The sequence below is a fragment of the Macaca nemestrina genome, chromosome 4, assembly GCF_043159975.1.
Source record: "Macaca nemestrina isolate mMacNem1 chromosome 4, mMacNem.hap1, whole genome shotgun sequence".
Taxonomy (NCBI): Eukaryota; Metazoa; Chordata; class Mammalia; order Primates; family Cercopithecidae; genus Macaca; species Macaca nemestrina.
The window spans coordinates 55,894,108-55,912,842 of NC_092128.1; the positions used below are offsets into that span (position 1 = coordinate 55,894,108).

At 39.9% G+C, this 18,735-nt stretch overlaps 1 protein-coding gene across 3 annotated transcripts in view; it reads left to right on the plus strand.

Moving 5' to 3' along the window:
- The window catches only part of LOC105475347 (solute carrier family 26 member 5), a 71,979-nt gene extending 54,429 nt beyond the window's left edge, over positions 1 to 17,550 (plus strand). For 2 of the 3 annotated variants that reach the window (XM_011730523.2, XM_011730524.2), the window contains 8 exons: positions 550 to 645; positions 861 to 967; positions 7,435 to 7,504; positions 8,650 to 8,742; positions 9,408 to 9,515; positions 10,166 to 10,366; positions 11,120 to 11,174; positions 13,330 to 17,550. In XM_011730523.2, coding sequence (XP_011728825.1) covers positions 550 to 645; positions 861 to 967; positions 7,435 to 7,504; positions 8,650 to 8,742; positions 9,408 to 9,515; positions 10,166 to 10,366; positions 11,120 to 11,174; positions 13,330 to 13,523 — 924 coding nt within the window. In that variant the 3' untranslated portion in view covers positions 13,524 to 17,550. Of the gene's footprint in view, positions 1 to 549; positions 646 to 860; positions 968 to 7,434; positions 7,505 to 8,649; positions 8,743 to 9,407; positions 9,516 to 10,165; positions 10,367 to 11,119; positions 11,175 to 13,329 lie in introns of those variants that run through there. The other variant, XM_011730527.2, reaches the window with a different exon arrangement.
- Positions 17,551 to 18,735: the final 1,185 nt, after the last annotated feature.

The following is an 18,735-nucleotide window of genomic DNA, read 5'->3' on the forward strand; positions in this document are numbered from 1 at the left end:
GCCTGTAATCCCAGCACTTTGGGAGGCCGAGACGGGTGGATCACGAGGTCAGGAGATCGAGACCATCCTGGCTAACACGGTGAAACCCCATCTCTACTAAAAAATAGAAAAAACTAGCTGGGTGAGGTGGCGGGCGCCTGTAGTCCCAGCTACTTGGGAGGCTGAGGCAGGAGAATGGCGTGAACCCAGGAGGCGGAGCTTGCAGTGAGCTGAGATCCAGCCACTGCACTCCAGCCTGGGCCACTGAGGGAGACTCCGTCTCAAAAAAAAAAAAAAAAAAAAAAAAAGATTGCACTACTGCACTCCAGCCTGGGTGACAGAACAAGACTTCATCTCAAAAAAAAGAAAAAAGACTGATTTTCCAAGGCCCCTTTTAGCTAACCAGGTCCTGAAAATCCAAGTGTCCATGGCTTCAAAGCTACCATCAGTGCCATATAGGAAGTGAGTAGGGAGAAGACATGGGGAGGACAGCAGGAGGACAGTGAGGAACCAGCAAAGGGTACTCTGTGGACACAAGAGGAGAGGCATGGGGGATGTGCTCTGTTTCAGGCTGTGCTGTCCGCCATTGTGATTGTCAACCTGAAGGGAATGTTTATGCAGTTCTCAGATCTCCCCTTTTTCTGGAGAACCAGCAAAATAGAGCTGGTAAGTAACAAAGGTGATGGCTATGTTAATATGTCATAGAGCAAATATGATTATGCTAAGAAAAATGTGAGAAAGATAAGTTAATGCAGTTGTTATGTGCAGTATCCAGTTAGGCAAGGTAAAAGTAGCATGTGTGTGTGCACAGTTAGTTGCGTGTTTGCCTCTTGTGGGATGTTTAACATGGTTCTTCATCAAGCTTTCTGTCTTTTGCTTAGACCATCTGGCTTACCACTTTTGTGTCCTCCTTGTTCCTGGGATTGGACTATGGTTTGATCACCGCTGTGATCATTGCTCTGCTGACTGTGATTTACAGAACACAGAGGTGAGTGCCCAGATTTGAATGGGTGTGAGTATCCCGGCAGAGATTACAATGCTGACTTTGAGTGTAGACCAAAGTTTAAGTTGGTAAAAGTGGAGCCCTTTGATGATTTCTAGTTAGTATGAGAGGGAGTTGTAACACTCATGTAGACTAAATGAACAAAATGCCAATTAAAAAATTCCATATACTTTTGCCAAATGCTCTACTGTGTCACAATTTATGCTCCCATCAATGGTTATGTTAAAAGAGCCTATTTTCCATCATTGTTTCTGCCATTCCCGGTCTAGTGCTATGCAGGTTTATTTACCCTCTTGCAGTTTGTTTTGGCACCAGGTACTGACATGGGTTTCAATGACATGAAGCAAACTCTGACACCAAGTTATCATTTGCAGTCCTTCCATTGTCCTTTCCTCCACCCTGAACCACTATCCCTGTTATCTCTTCTCCCTAGTAGGAAGCTGAGCCCACTAGGGAAAGTATAAAATAACTTTTGAAAACATATGGTTGGGCACAGTGGCTCACGCCTGTAATCCCAGCACTTTCGGAGGCCAAGGCAGGCAGAACATTTGAGGTCAGGAGTTCAAAACCAGCCTGACAAACATGGTAAAACCCCATCTCCACTAAAAATACAAAAAAAATTAGCCAGGTGTGGTGGCGTGCACCTGAAATCCCAGCTACTTGGGAGGCTGAGGCAGGAGAATTGCTTGAACCCAGGAGGTGGAGGTTGCAGTGAGCCGAGATTGAGACACTGCACTCCAGCCTGGGCAACAGAGCAAGACTCCATCTAAAAATATATATATATATTTATGGGCTGGGCGTGGTAGCTCACACCTGTAATCCCAATTCCAGCACTTTGGAAGTCTGAGGTGGGAGGATCACTTGAAGCCAAGACCAGCCTGGGCAACATAGCAAAACTCTGTCTCTATCAAAAAAACAAAAACAAAAACTTTTTATGATAAATCACCATAAAGGTGAAAAGGAAACATTGTCATAGAAATAGCCTGGACTGGCCAGGTGCAGTGGCTTTTGCCTTGAATCCCAGCACTTTGGGAGGCTGAGGTGGGCAGATCCTGAGGCCAGCAGTTCGAGACCAGCCTGGCCAACATGGTGAAACCCCGTCTCTACTAAAAATACAAAAAATTAGCTGAGTGTGGGGGCGTGCACCTGTAATCTCAGCTACTCAGGAGGCTGAGGCAGGAGAATCGCTTGAATCCGGAAGGCGGAGGTTGCAGTGAGTCGAGTTCGTGCCATTGCACTCCATCCTGGGCAACAAGAGCAAAACTCCATCTCAAAAAAAGTTTAAAAATAAAATAGAAATAGCCTGGACTTTAGTCAGGTCCTGGCAGTACCTCTGTAAGCTCTGTGATTTTGCATACCTCTCAGAGCCTGTTTCTGCATCTATAAAATGGGACTAATACTTTCTACCTCATATAGTTACAATAAGGTTTAAATGACAAGGCCTACAAACAGCCAGCACAGTGCCTGAAAAGTGCCACACACTCTCCCAATGCCAGTGCCCTTCCCGCTTTCACACAGGGAAATGAAAATGAAGCTAGTGTGTTTTGCCTGTGGTTGCAAATCACATGAAATCTTCAAGTTGTGACTGCGGTGTGTTGAAAGGGCACTTTATGAGGATGTTGACCCCTTATCTGCAGGATGTCAGGATGCTCCCTACCCTCAAGGGTGGGAAATGAGCTCTTTCATCATCACAAATGACATAACAGAAAAATGTTAAGAATATGTGGGATTCTAAACTCAAGATAAGAATTTAACTACTTTTAATAACAAGTTCCAATACTGTTGCCCATATTTATCTAAAAGAAGTGTTTCCCATTTTTATAAAGAACATTATTAGTATATATAAGAGTTCTTTATCTCAGAACTTTGGTGAACATTATGGTTTTAAAATATCTGTAACTTTTGGCCAAGTGTGGTGTCTCACTCCTGTAATCCCAGGACTTTGGGAGGCTGAGGCAGGCAGATCAGTTGAGGTCAGGAGTTCGAGACCAGCTTGGGCAACATGGTGAACCCTCATCTCTACTAAAATTACAAAAGTCAGCCAGGCGTGGTGGCGGGCACTGCAGTTTGGGCTGGGCACAGTGGCTCACACCTATAATCCAAGCACTTTGGGAGATTGAGGCAGGTGGATCATTTGAAGTCAGGTGTTCAAAACCAGCCTGGCCAACATGGTGAAACCCCGTCTCTACTAAAAATACAAAAAAAGTAGCTAGGTGTGTTGGCGCACACCTGTAATCCCAGCTACTGAGGAGGCTGAGGCAGGAGAATAGCTTAAACCTGAGAGACTGAGGTTGCAGTGAGCCAAGATCACACCACTACACTCCAGCCTGGATGAAAGAGTAAGAGCCCATCTCAAAAAAAAACTAAAAAAACTCCAGTTTGGGCAATCTGGTAAAACCCCATCCATACCAAAAGTACAAAATATTAACCAGGCATGGTGGTGCACACTGTGGTCCCAGCTACTTGGAGGGCTGAGGTGGAAGGCTCACTTGAGCCTGGGGGGCAGAGGTTGCAGTGGCAGGTGTACTGGGGAGGTGTACTGCCACCATGCCCAGCTAATTTTTTGTAATTTTTGTAGAGATGGGGTTCCACCATCTTGGCCAGGCTGGTCTTGAACTCCTGACCTCGTGATCCACCTGCCTCAGCCTCCCAAAGTGCTGGGATTAGAGGCGTGAGCCACCGCTCCTGGCCTCAATCAGCATTTCATAATCCATCTTCAAAAAATTAGAATATAGGCCAAACACAGTGGCTAATCTCATGCCCCTAATCCCAGCAATTTGGGAGGCCAAGGCAGGAGGATTGCTTGGGGCCAGGAGTTTGAGACCCGCCTGGACAACATAATGAGACCCTGCCTCTACCAAAAAAAAAAATTATTTTTTATGTTATTATTTTTAGAGACAGAGTTTTACTTTGCCACATGGGCTGCAGTGCAGTCGCACGGTCACAGCTCACTGCGACCTTGAATTCCTGGGCTCAAGGGATCCTCCCATCTCAGCCTCCCATGATGGGCACACACCATCACACCTGGCTAATTTTTAAATTTTTTGTAGAGATGGGGTCTCACCATCATGCTGAGGCTAGTCTTGAACTCCTGGGTTCAAGTGTTCCTCCCACCTCAGCCTCCCAAAGTGCTGGGATTACAGGTGTCAGACTTTGCACCCAACCTACAAAGTTTTTTTTTTAATTTGCGAGTTTGTAGCGGTGCACACCTATAGTCCCAGCTACTCAGGAGGCTGAGGCACAAGGATCACTGGAGCCTAGGAGTTCAAGGCTACAGTGAGCCATGATCAGGCCACTGCATTCCAGCGTGGGCCACAGAACAAGATCCCATCTCTAAAAAAGAAATAAGCAAATAATAAAACAAAAGTAAATTTTTAAAGCTTAGAATACACAGTTATGAGTGCCTCAACAGGTGTAAGCAAGGTAGAGTGTGATAAGCATAAGAAATGCCAAATAAAACCCCATGGGATTTCATTAAAAGAGACTTTCTTGCTCTTGGTGTCATTAGGGAAGTAGTGAGGACTTGGCCTTCACTGGGAGCAATAGTATTGCAGAAATGGTGTGCCAGGGCACTGCAGATCATCAGGAAGGCCTGTTCATCTTCTACATTTGAAATCCTCATCCTTTGAGGCCCAGTCAGGGACCTCAACTTCCCCTGGGTACCCACAGCAATGCTCTCTGATCCTTCCCCAGCACCTTGCATGTGTCCATCTCAGCTAGTTGTGTACTTGTGATCCATGTGCCTATCCCCTGCTCTGCCTCCCCTGCGGCACTGGATTGCAACACATGGACGGCACTTTGAGTCTCTTAGAGGTTTTCTCATAATCGCAAACTCAGCTGAGAGCCTTGGCTCCTTATCTACAGTATCAGTCCTCAGAACCATATTTGTCCACAGATATCACTAGACTGTGAGCGTCTTGTCTGTAAAAGTGATGTTCCTGGAGTCTAGTACCAGGCACATTATTTGTGTTCTCTGAATGCTTATGGAGGGAATCTATACAGCAAAACAGCTAACACTTGTGTGGTATATTCTAATTTACAAAGTACTTTGACATTCATGCTAAGAAGCACCAGGACATAGTAGCAAAACTGTGGAATGTCAAATCAAAGACCTTGAGCCATATTCTGGCTCTGCCAAGCTTTCTCACCTTGAACAACTCACCTAATCCCACTGAGCCTCAATTGCTCATTTACATGACGGCAGGATTGTTAATAATGTTAACTATTATTATAATATTAATTATTAATAGTGCCCAGTAGCATTGTTCAAAGGATAGAATAACAGGTGTTCAAGATGTATCTGTCGTTATTACAGTGTCTAATTTGAGCCAGATGGTCCTACAAAGAGTTAGGAATTAGGAGTGGGCACAGTGGCTCATGCCTGTCTGTAATCCTGACCCTTTGGGAGGCCGAGGTGGGTAGATGACTTGAGGTCAGGAGTTCGAGACCAGCCTGGCCAACATGATGAAACCCCGTCTCTATTAAAAATACAAAAATTAGCCAGGCGTGGTGGTGCACACCTGTAATCCCAACTACTTGGTAGGCTGAGTCAGGAGAATTACTTGAACCTGGGAGGCAGAGGTTGCAGTGAGCCAAGATTGCACCACTGCACTCCAGTCTGGGCAACAGAGTAAGACTCTGCCTCAAAAAAAAAAAAAAAAAAATAGGACTCTCAAAAAATAATATTTAAAATCCATTCAGACTAAATTAAGAAAACTTCTATGCTAATTTGAGATTTTCATTTTCTCCCCACGCCCTCAGTTGACTACTCCCCTACCATGAGTCAGTGATTCTTGCTAATAACAAACAAAAATTCCCTCTCCTACTTTAGAGTTAGAGCAGAAAGACAGTTCTGTCTACTGAGTGGCATGAGGAGAACTTGTGTTACATATATCCCTGGCATAACTTGAACTCTGCGATATTCAGAGTTGCCTCCACCTCTAAATGCCTGAGTCTTTTGTCCTGACCAGATCATATTTGTGGTATGTTGTTGCAGGGAGGGGAGGTATAGGGTGTGTGATATGCATTGTGTATGTGGTGTGAGGTATACGTGATGTGTGTGTGTGTGATGTTATATGTGAGGTGTATGTGATACGTGTATAAGTGCATGATGTGTATGTATGTGTATTGTGTGTGTGTATGCATGTGTGTGGTGTGTATTGTGTTTCGCATGAAGGTTGTATATGCAGGTGTGTGTGTGTATGTATGTGGGATGAAGGTTGTATATGCAGGTGTGTATGTGTGTATGTATGTGGGGGGGTGTGTGTGTGGTAAGAGGGGTATATGGTGTGTGTATTGTGTATGGTATTGTGTGACATGTAGTGTGGGGGGTATGTATGCATGTGTGTGCATGTATGTGTATTGCCTGTGTAGTGTGTGCATGTGTGTGGTGTGTACACATGTATGTGTGTGGTGTGTGTATTATATATTGCATGTGTGGTGTGTATGCATGTGTGTGTATATGTATGTAGGGGTGTGTGTGGTGTGAGGTATATAGTATGTGTGTATTGTGTATGGTATTGTGTGTGCCATGTAGTATGTGTGTGTTTTGTATGCATGTGTGGATGTGTATGCATGGTATATGGTGTGATTGTGTATATTGTGTATGTCTGGTGTGTGTGTATTGTGTGTCTTTGTGGTGTGTATGCATTATGTGTAAGTATTTGTATTGTGCATGTGTGTGGGGTGTGTATGCATTGTGTGTATGTATGTGTGTGGTGTACATGCATTATGTATAGATGTGTGTATTGTGTATGTATGGTATGTGGGGTGTGTATACATTGTGTGTGTATTGTGTATGTGTGTGGTATGAGGTGCATGTGGTATGTGTGTATTGCACATGTGTGGTATGTATATGCATGGTGTGTATGCATGTGGGGTGTGTGCATTGTGTAGTATATCCGTGGTGTGTATGATGTGTATATGTGTAATATATTGTGTGTATATTGTGTGTGATATGAGGTATGTATGTATGGTGTGTGTACATTGTATGTGTGTGTATGCATGTGGGAGGTATTGTGTATTATACATGTGGTATATATGCATGTGTGTATATATATGTGTAGTATATCATGTAATTGTGTATTCTGTATGTGTGGTGTGTGTTTATTGTGTGTATATATGTGTGTGGTATGTATGCATTGTAAGTGTGTGTATTGTGTATGTGTGTGGTGTGTGAGGTAGGTATTGGGATGCATATGTGTAGTATGAGATGTACATTGTGTGTGCGTATCATGTGTGGTATGTATGTGTGTGTGTGGCATGTGATGTGTATGTGGTGTGATGTGTGTGGGGTGTGTTAGGCTTGGAATGGCACTGGGGACATAATATGTAAGGATCAAGCATTCCCAAATGCACTAGCAAACCCCAACCTGACGCAAACATACACAACCTCCTGTTGAAATCACACGCTGTGCCTCAACACAATGGTATTTAACACTCTCTGTCTTCAGTCCGAGCTACAAAGTCCTTGGACAGCTTCCTGAAACTGATGTGTATATTGATATAGACGCATATGAGGAGGTAGGACCTTTTTCTATCATTTAAAAAGGTTGTAAGCATGTGATGTGCTTGGCTAAGTACCATTTTTACCCAGGACAAAAAGTAGGGGTAAGGTGGGAGACATAGTGGTCAAAGTGAAAAGTCTGAGCTTTGATCTACTGTATGGATTCAATTTTATAATTTATACTATGCATTAACTACTCAATTTCCAATATTTATTTTTCCTCATTTTTTAATGGGAATAAGTATATATTGTGGAAATTAAAGTATATATTTATACAGTATTGAAACTGAAAGGATGGTTTGTGTGTGCATGGTTTTTTTCTGATGAATGTAAACCAGTGGTAAAATAATTTTAACCATGTAAAATGTAGGTGGTGGGGCTGTGGAATTCTCCCACTTCATTTTAATGGTTAAAATTATGGCTTCAGACTTCCTTGATTTTGAATGTTCTTTTCTTCTGTGGAATCTCAAAGATTTTTACAAAATATTTTAAAACTAGTTTTGTCTGTCTGTCTTGTCTTATGCTTGGGAAGAAATTCTCAGACTCATGCTAAGGTAGTAGAAAATGAGGAAACAAAATTCACTCTAAGGTAAAGGTGTTAGAATTGCTATTTTTTTCCTCGATCCAAAGAATTATATGCAGGATTACTTGTTTCCAGCCTGCCTCCCAGAGTTCCACGAGGATTCTTGATAAAATATTCACTCAGTTTCACTTGTGTCCATTTAGGATCCTTCCTGTGTCTGTGAATCAAACCAGTGTAAACCTCTGTTCACTTTATTTGCCTGCCTCTCACAGTCTGGGCAGCAGCCTTCCATCTCCTATCCATTTTCTTTTCTGTTTTTGAGTATTTTTCAGTTTCTTCTTTGTGTTTAATGGTAAAAATAAAACAAAGACTGACTTTTAAAACAAATGGAAAGATGCGCATGTTTAAAAGGTCTCTGTCAGTTCTGTTCAGAGCATGAGTAGATAAGAGTGACTTCTTTTTTTATCTTTGTGTGTGTGTGTGTGTGCGCGCGCGCTAGAGTGACACTATTTTAGCTAAGCCCTGAAAAGGAGACCTTAGCAACTTCTGCATTCATTTTCTATTTGGAGTGGGGAGGCTATGCAGTTTTCATTCTGAAATATTTCCATGTGTTAAATTCAGCAATATTTTACTCTTCAGGTGAAAGAAATTCCTGGAATAAAAATATTTCAAATAAATGCACCAATTTACTATGCAAATAGTGACTTGTATAGCAATGCATTAAAACGAAAGGTGAGTCATGAGAAATTGATTATTTCTGAGGGTGGGATTTGTGGGTTGACAGGGATATAAGGATCACTAGAATACCCTTGTATATACTATTTCATTTTCACTTTGTTTCTCCCTTTTATTGTAGTAAAAGATACATAACATAAAATACACTATTTTAAGCATTTTCAAAATATACAGTCCAGTGGGTGGCATTAAGTACATAAACATTGTGCAGCCATCACCATTGTTCATTCTCTCTTATCATATATATATATATAACTTTCCAAAAAAAATTTAAGAAAAAGTGAGAAAATAAGTTTAGGTTTCTTACTCTTGGGATCATATAGATTCCTATGGTCATATTTAGAACTCAACCCTACACCACCCAGTATATAGGAATACCTCCCTGTCAACCCACAGAGTGTCTTAAATATAACAACCTAACAGATCTGAGCCTGATAAAGACTGCTCTAAAAATTATCTTTAATACTTTAGCTTCTGGTTGTCTTGAATAAAGACTGAGAATAAGAAAGGCTACTAATGCCTCTGAGGGAAAAGCAGTGCAAGGGTTGGGGTGATAACCTGACACAGAAAGCAGTTAAATGGGGAGATTTGAAAGGGAGTGGCATTGGGGTGGGTCTCTGAGCGCCATGAAGTGATTTTGCTTATGTTGCTCTTCTGTAAAGACTGGAGTGAACCCAGCAGTCATCATGGGAGCAAGGAGAAAGGCCATGCGGAAGTATGCTAAGGAAGTCGGAAATGCAAATATGGCCAACGCGACTGTTGTCAAAGCGGTGAGTGGTCTTTTCATTGAAATATTCCCTTCTGTCTTGTTCTTCAGTGACTTCCATCTTTACTCATGACTGAAGTTTAAACACAGTATGAAGTTACTAAAAGAGGAAGGTTTAGAAACCACCTAAGTATCCTCTATATTTTATAGGCACCTGATAAGGTCAGTTATGAGGATGTTTCTGAAAAAAGTAAGGAAACATCATTTGAAAAAATAAAAATTAGGCAGTACTTTAACAGATTTTACCATTAGCACTTTGTCGTAGATTGATTCAGCTGATAGTTTAAAAAGCTCAAAGGCTGGCTTTTGCTGTTCAGGCATGCTAATGTGTGAGCCGTCGTACTAAAGTTAATGGAACTATTTTAGAAGTTAGCGGCAAATGGATAGATAACTGAGGAGAGTGGATTTTGTTGGACAAGAAAAAAAAGAGGAGGAGAAGGAAAAAGAGAAAATAAATTGAGTTAAAATGGAAAGTTATACATACATCCTTTTTTTGTTCAGTTACAAGGCTGGAATATGACAAATATTTTACAAGGGGTCTGGTAGAGTCAGTAGCTTAAGAATACAAGGGTAGATTTTCCATTATAAATCTTTCTCACAACCAGAAATGTGAGTTGTTCATAGAATTCTGATTTGGTTTAATTTTTGACACAGGATGCAGAAGTAGATGGAGAAGATGCTACCAAGCGGGAAGAAGAGGATGGTGAAGTAAAATATCCCCCAATAGTGATCAAAAGCACATTTCCTGAGGAAATGCAAAGATTTATGCCCCCAGGGGATAACATCCACACTGTCATTTTGGATTTCACTCAAGTCAATTTTATTGATTCTGTTGGAGTGAAAACTCTGGCAGGGGTAAGCATCCTCTTGAATGAGTCATTTAACACCTCTATGTCCAATGTCATACTATCAGCAAAATCAGGGAGGTGGACTAGGCTTTCTTCTCAACTCTTAAAATTATCTTCTGTTGCCGTTTATCACCTTTTGATTATGGAAAATTTCAAAAATATATAGAAGTAAAGATTTTAGTATATTGAACCCCCATGAACAATCACTCAGCTTCAACAATTATCAACTTATGGTCAATCTGGTTTCCTTTATAGCTGATATCCACTTTCTCTTCTTTTATTTTGAAACACATCCCAGTCATAACATCATCTGTAAATATTTTAATATCTATTGCTACAAGAATATTCGTTTTAGAAAACATTGCTGTAATATGCTGGGCTACTCAGGAGGCTGAAGCAGGAGGATTGCTGAGCTCAGGAGTTCAAGACCAGCATGAGTAAAATAGTGAGATGCTGTCTCTTAAAAAAAATTGTTATAGTTTTAAAATTATAATATTTTTAAGTTAATATAATAGTTTTATTATACTTAAGTAAAATTTAACAGTATTTTTGCTACCCCTTATTATCACTGCCCACATAAAAAGCAAAAGAAATACAAAATTATTTTTAATTGATTAGCTCAAAATACATCATTATTGAAGCAAAGCAGCTCAAGTGAATGAATTAGAGTGTCTTCTATCACTGAAAAACAATGGTAAAAAGAGACTTTCATCTGGCACAGAGTAAAGAGAAACTAAACTTTATTTCAACATTATTACAGATTGTAAAAGAATATGGAGACGTTGGTATATATGTATACTTAGCAGGATGCAGTGGTGAGTATACCTCTAAGATGGGGTGAAGCTTAATATTTCAGTTTTGTTTCTCTTATTTAAACAATTGCACTTGGAAATGTCCTGAATTTTAATTATTTTATAAAAATGAAAATTATTCCTCTGAAAAATCACTCTAAAGCCAGCTTTGAAATTAGCCACATGGAGGCATTCATATTACAAGTTACTTGTGACAACCCTCCTGAACTGGAGTTGGAGGAAAGGAACCAAGAAGCCATCGTTTATTCTAATATTAATGGCTGCTATAAATATAGTAATTATAATATATACATTACTACAGTAACAATTATCTAATGACTGCCATAAACAGTTACATATAATCATTCAGGTTGCTTGTTTCTCTGTCCAATGGTTTGGGAATACTTTGCCTGCTATTTTTGTTTTATATTACGTTTTGATTAAAACAGTGCTTGAGGCCGGGTGCGGTGGCTCACACCTGTAATACCAGCATTTTGGGAGGCCAAGGCAGGTAGATTGCCTGAGCCTAGGAGTTCAAGACCAGCCTAGGCAACATGGCGAAACCCCGTCTACTAAAAATACAAAAATTAGCCAGACATGGTGGTGCATGCCTGTAATCCCAGCTACTCGGGAGGCTGAGGTGGGAGGGTGTCTTGAGTCTGGGAGGCAGAAGTTGCAGTGAGCCAACATCACGCTACTACACTCCAGCCTGGGCAAAGGAATGAGAACTTGTTTCCAAAAAAAAGAAAGAAAAAGAATTTTTAAAAAAGGAGCCAGGCATGGTGGCTCACACCTGTAATCCCGGCACTTTGGGAGGCTGAGGTGGGTGGATCACCTGAGGTCAGAAGATCTAGACCATCCTGGCTAATATGGTGAAACCCCATCTCTACTAAAAATAAAAACTATTAGCCTGGCTTGGTGGCACATGCCTTTAGTCCCAGCTACTTGGAAGACTGAGGCAGGAGAATCACTTGAACCTGGGAGGCGGAGGTTGCAGTGAGCCAAGATCACGTCACTGCCCTCCAGCCTGGGTGAGGAGTAAGACGCTGTCTCATAAAAAGGAAAAACAAAAAAAGTAAAACAGTGCTTGAGGCTGGGTGTGGTGGTCACGCCTATAATCCCAACACTTTGGGAGGCCAAGGTAGGAGGAGTTCAAGACCAGCCTGAGCAACATAGTGAGAGCCCATCTTTATTTAAAAGAAAAAAAAAATTAATAATAGAAAAAGTGCTTGAAAATGAAATCTGCATAAAGATGCCAGTTTTCACCTGTAAGATTACCAAAAATCAAAAATAAATGACAACATGCTCCATAGGCATATGGTGGGAAAACGGGCTTTCTCAGACTTTACTGATGGTAGCACAAAATGCAACAGCCCCTATGGAGGGCAGACTGATATTAGCTTTCAAAATTATAAGTGCATTTACCTTTCGACACAGAAAATCCAGCAACATGCTGCATATGTTCAAAGTGACACATGTATGTTGTTGACCATCACAGCATTGTTATAAAACAAAAGAAAAAACTCAAGTACCAAACAAAAGGGACTAGTTAAATAAACTGTGTACATCTATACAATAGAATATGATGTAGTGATAAAAAATTAAGCAAAAAGGGTTCAGAATTAGATATATATGTTATATTTATAACATTAATATATATATTTTTATTTCTCACTTTTCTTATCCCCAAAACAGCTTTTTATATATGTGTGTATATATATGTGTGTGTATGTATGTGTATATTTATATATGTTTATATTTATATGTGTGTATGTGTATATATATATATTTCCCATTTTTCTTATCCCCAAATATATAAAATATGCTGTTTTGGGGATAAGAAAAGTGAGAAATAATAATACGCATTTATTTATATTTACATAGAGAAATCCTGGAAGAACACACAAGAAAGTAGTTTCCTGGGATTGCGGGTATGATGGGTGGAGACAGGAATTGGAGTGAAACTTTTCCTATAGCATTTTAATATTTAAACTATATGTGCTTGAACCCAGGAGGTGGAGGTTGCAGTGAGCTGAGATTACGCCACTGCACTCCAGCCTGGGTGACAGAGTGAGACTCAGTAACAAAAAAAAAGCACTATATGGAAGTGTTACCTTTTTTTAATTGTTGAAGACTGATACCCAGAGTGTGGACTAATTTTCTTTTCTTCTTTTAATAGCACAAGTTGTGAATGACCTCACTCGGAATAGATTTTTTGAAAATCCTGCCCTATGGGAGCTGCTGTTCCACAGCATTCATGATGCGGTTTTAGGCAGCCAACGTAGAGAGGCACTTGCTGAACAGGAAGCCTCGGCTGCCCCTCCCCAGGAGGACTTGGAGCCCAATGCCACTCCTGCCACTCCTGAGGCATAGATGAGGACCTCACCCTAGGATGGGGTTATAAGCCTCTCGTGAAGTTCATAATTTACACGTTTTAAATACTAGACACTAGATTTTTTTTTTTCCTAAGGGTAAATACTAGTAGTCGAGGCTTGATTTGGAGGGTGAATGACGCCTAGCAAGATGTATCGTACTTGTGTTTTTTTAATTGAATATTTCAAAGATAAATTGGCCTGCTGCCTGCATTTATTATGGAGAGGCATTTCTGCTACATTTTAGTATTATCTTTGTAAGCTAAGCACTGAAAAATTTATTTCAGTTAAGTACTTTTAACCTATGAATAGGATATGCTGTCGCCAGATAATTAGTGGTTCTTTGTTTTTGTACTTGTTGGTCTACAGACTGTCTATAACTAGTTATGTAACAGAAGAAAGAAACTGCAATTTTCTAGAAGTTCTTGTTTTAAAATAACCTTTTATTTATTATAGAAGCAATATAAATGCATTGAGGACATTTTTGAAAAAATAGACAAGCAAAAATAAGAAGATAAAACATTGTATTTCCACCAGAGATTACCACTGTTAACATCTTAATGTCCTTTCAGATCTTTTTCCATGCATATACATTTACATTTTTAACCAAAGTAAGACCACATCTATAGTGTTTTATAACCGATTTTTCTTTAATCAACAATCTCCACTTTCTCATTCCAGCACATTTTTTTGCCTTAGACCATATTTAAATTTCCCCAATTGTCCCCAAATTTGCAGTTGGTTTGTGCAAACTGATATTCATTCTATGACCTTACGTTGCAACTGGTCATGTCCTTTAAAGTCCCTTACGTCTATTTTAATCTAGCACGGTTCCTTTTTTATGACATTGACTTGTTAAAGAGACTGGGGCAGCTGTCCTGTAGAATCCTGTCTTGTGAATTTGCCTACTTGCTTTTTCATGGTGTTGTTTAACTTATTTTTATATTGCCTTTACTACCTGCAATCTGAAAGTTATATCTAAAGCCTTTATAGATTCAAATTAGAGCATTTTGTGCTAGATTATATCATAGATAAGATACATGCTTCATATCGCATCACTTCAGAAAACACGTAATATCTAATTGATGTACCATTAACTAATCTAGTGATCTAAGCTAGATGAGTGGATCAGCATGAGTCTGATCCTCCAGTTAGATTTTCCCCTTTGTGACTACAGACTTATCTGTGTGGTATTCCTTTGGCATTGAATGAATGTCCAGTCCCCCACTAGCCATTTACCAGGAGTTTTAACATTGGGTGGTAATTCTTTGCTAAATCATTAACTTTATTAAGGTTTGTGAGTAGGTTGTCTAGTTCTTTCATTTCTTCTGCATTTATTAGTTGATTGTTCTATGTGAACTATAACTTTCCCTTCTCCACTTGAGCTGTTGGTCATCCTTACCCACCTATAGTTCTACTAGCAGGGCAGGTTGAATGCTTTATTATTTTCATTTAATTATGAACTTCAAAGTAAATAACTGGTTTATTAGATGGTGACAAATTAGTGGGGTTTTTTTAGAGTTCCCTTTTCTGGTGTGATGGTGGTCTTGTGAATTTTGAAAGTTTTAATGGGTTTCAATCCATTATGTTCTTTTTGATGCTCAAAGTGTCATGACTGTGGCCAGTATAAGTCCTTAAAAGCTTTGTTATTGTTGCTACACATGAAGTAGCATTAAAGACCATGTTTTTAAGAAAACTAACCCCCAAGTGTAACTTAAATCTTCCTTAGAAGTTCATAACAACTATCAGTTCATTACACATCAAACTCAATGTTCAGCCTAGGAATAAGCATAATGCTCATCATACTCATTCCACAGTAACATGGAATGTCAAAGGTTGGAGGAGGATACCTTTAAACCAATTTGTCACTTTCAGTTGTTTGTAACTATCAGCTCACTATAAATCAAAGCATAGGTATTAGCCAACCTGTCTAAGGCCTCCTCTGCTAAGAGTTCCTGCTGATAGTGAGTTTGTTTTTTCTTTAATATGTTGTCTTATTGACATCTTGTTATAGTTTTCATGAATAAGATACTGCCAGGAGAAAGTAGTCAGATCCCAGTGGAATTGTTAGCATGGCCTACTTGCAACGAAACCCTGTGTATGTGTTCATGTTAACTCCTATCAGGTTTCTCACTGTCTTTACTAATTTAATTCAAAATAAACTCCTCCTTTTAATCAAAACTTTAGCTAATTCTAGAGTGGAATTTAGATTTGCTTAGTTATTTCCTTTGCAATCATCACATGAGATCAGATACATCTGCATTCTGATACAGACTGCCTTCTGAAAGAGCATGTAGTTGTAGAACTTCAGCTTACACTAGAAACTTTTGTAAAAGAGCCCATATCATTTCAGCCATTTAAGTAGAATTTAAGGATTTTAAACTATGTTAAAATACTTTGGCCGGGCGCAGTGGCTCACACCTGTAATCCCAATACTTTGGGAGGTCGAGGCGGGCAGATCACGAGGTCAGGAGTTTGAGACCAGCCTGGCCATCATGGTGAAACCCTGTCTCTATTAAAAAATACAAAAGTGAGCTAGGCATGGTGGTGCACACCTGTAGTCCCAGCTACTCGGGAGGCTGAGGCAGGAGAATGGCTTGAACCTGGGAGGCGGAGGTTGCAGTGAGCTGAGATCAGCAGAAAATGAGTCTGCTGTCTTGTGTAGATGAAGAAGAGAGGGTAGCAAACCCAGCCTGGGTGTCAGAGCCAAGATCCGTCTCAAAAAAAAAAAAAAAAAATTCATTGCACATTCTTTAGCACCAGCAGATACCGTGCTTGATAGATTGAAAGTAGTGTACAGGCTGGGCGTGGTGGCTCACACCTGTAATCCAGCACTTTGGGAGGCCGAGGCGGGCGGATCATGAGGTCAGGAGATCGAGACCATCCTGACTAACACGGTGAAACCCTGTCTCTACTAAAAATACAAAAAAATTAGCCGGGTGTGGTGGCGGGTGCCTGTAGTCCCAGCTACTCGAGAGACTGAGGCGGGAGAATGGCATGAACCCAGGAGGTGGAGCTTGCAGTGAGCAGAGATCGTGCCACTGCACTCCAGCCTGGGCAACAAGAGCGAGACTCCATCTAAAAAAAAAAAAGAAAGAAAGTAGTGTACAAAAAAAGGTATTTGTCTGTTACACATTTGTATTTAGCTTTACTGTTAAACTTTTAAACCGTTTTGAATAGAATTGTTATGTATATTAAAAGCACCAAGTCTTAAGGAGGGAAATATATTTTTGTTTTATCATTTTGCTTAGCATCTGAGAACGAGTGCATTTCAAAATACATTTCATCTGTATGTAAATATGTCAGAATGTTTTACTTAGAATTATTTCATACAGTGAAAATTTCCTGACCTTTTTTGTCTTACAGGCTTATCTCTGCCTTTCAAGGAAATAATGTGTAAGCCCACCTGTTCTTTCTGGGCCTTAATAGCTGCTACTGTATCTTCTATGTTTTTCCACCCTGATTCAAATTCAGGTTCATATGGTCCTATCAAAATGGGTATAATCTACATAATCTAAGGACTAGCCTTATTTTATGGCAATATATGGGAAAGCACTGTTTTGAAGAAGGTCCCGTAAAGAAAAGTCCTTTGACCTTCTCAAATCCTGTGCGGTATGACAGTGGTTGATCTCTGTCTCATGAATCAATGGAATATGTTTGAAAACGTTTGTGAAACAGGGCCCAGGAAATTCCAATCTATGTCTTAGACACTGACTCTGTATCAGTATATGGCAGCCGATAATGGGATCCCAATTGCCAATCTCATCTGCAGTGGAACCCGAGAAACTGTTAAGGGTATGGATCCTCTTCAAGCCCTGGAATAGCTCATTTTGTAGTTCGCAGGAAACATCTAAAACATCCACTCCGTGTGGTTTGATCCTGTGTCCTTACCTGTTTAGCAGAGAAAGACAGTACCAGCCTCTGAGTGTACACTTTTTGAGAAAATGAGTCTGCTGTCTTGTGTAGATGAAGAAAAGAGGGTAGCAAACCCAGTGAATCTGTCCTGGGGTGGGTGGGTGTGTTTTTGTGTGTGTTGGGGGGTGGGGGTGTGCCCTTGTGTGGGGATGAGGGAGGGAAGAGTATGTGGTGGGGAAGGCTCTATTATGTCTGCCCCTTTAAAGATAGTAAATCAATTTAAATTCTAAAATCAAACAGAACTTCCTCGGTGTGAGCCTGTATGCTTTACTGAGTGCAAAAAATGCTATTGGTCCTTTTTAGTGCACCTCACCCTTCAGGAGTGCCTTTAGGATTCAGGATGTTTGGATTCTTACTGTTCTGAATGCTCATAAAAGTTTGAGAACTGTGAAAGTATTATGGAATTCTTCAAACCAAAATGCAGGCAATGGTTGTGAAGCCCCTCCAATCCCAACAACACAATGGTAAAAGCTAGCCCCACACCAGGTAACGTGCCTGCTTAGTGACTTGGATTTTATCAAGTTTGAGCATCTTAAAACTCCACCTGGCCTTTGAGAAAGGTGTACCAGGCTTTTCATTGTACTGGTATATTGCATTTCACTTTACCTAACAGATAAACCTCAGAAGCATCATGAAAATTGAGTTTTTTAATAAACCTAATCACATTTTAATGTTGTTTTTAAACGGGATTCTACAATATGTATTTCTAAGGTCATAAATCCTTTGTATTCTAACTTAGCACCCTGACACATATATATATGTGTGTGTGCATCTACACACATGTATATAGACACATCTATTTTAGGTGGAAGAAGTTATTGGTAAATGTCTGTTTCATCTTTTTAAGTAGGGTACAAACATGCTGACCTAGACAATGTTGATGCTACCTGCATAAATATGCCTTGACAGAAACACCCAAATTTTTCAAATAGTTGATTTTATATTTGATGTGTAGCCAATTAGATTTTCCTTATGGACCTAAATTAATTATCACAATAGTCACTCTGTATCGTTAGAACAGAGTATGCTCAATACTATCTAATTTGAGTTGTCTTTAATTGGTATATATGAGCATGTGGCCATTACAAAGTGGAAAGACCTGAGAGTGTGTTCTAAATGCATACATTTATTTAATCAAAACATTCAAAAACATACATCTTCAGTCATTTTCTTGAGTATATTTTATTGTAAGCATAACCTGAAAATAGTTTGGTCTATTTAATTCCTCAAGAAAGACTAGAGCAGGGTTTAAAAAGATGAATTTTTCTGATCAAGTTCATAAAAATGAAAAATCAAGA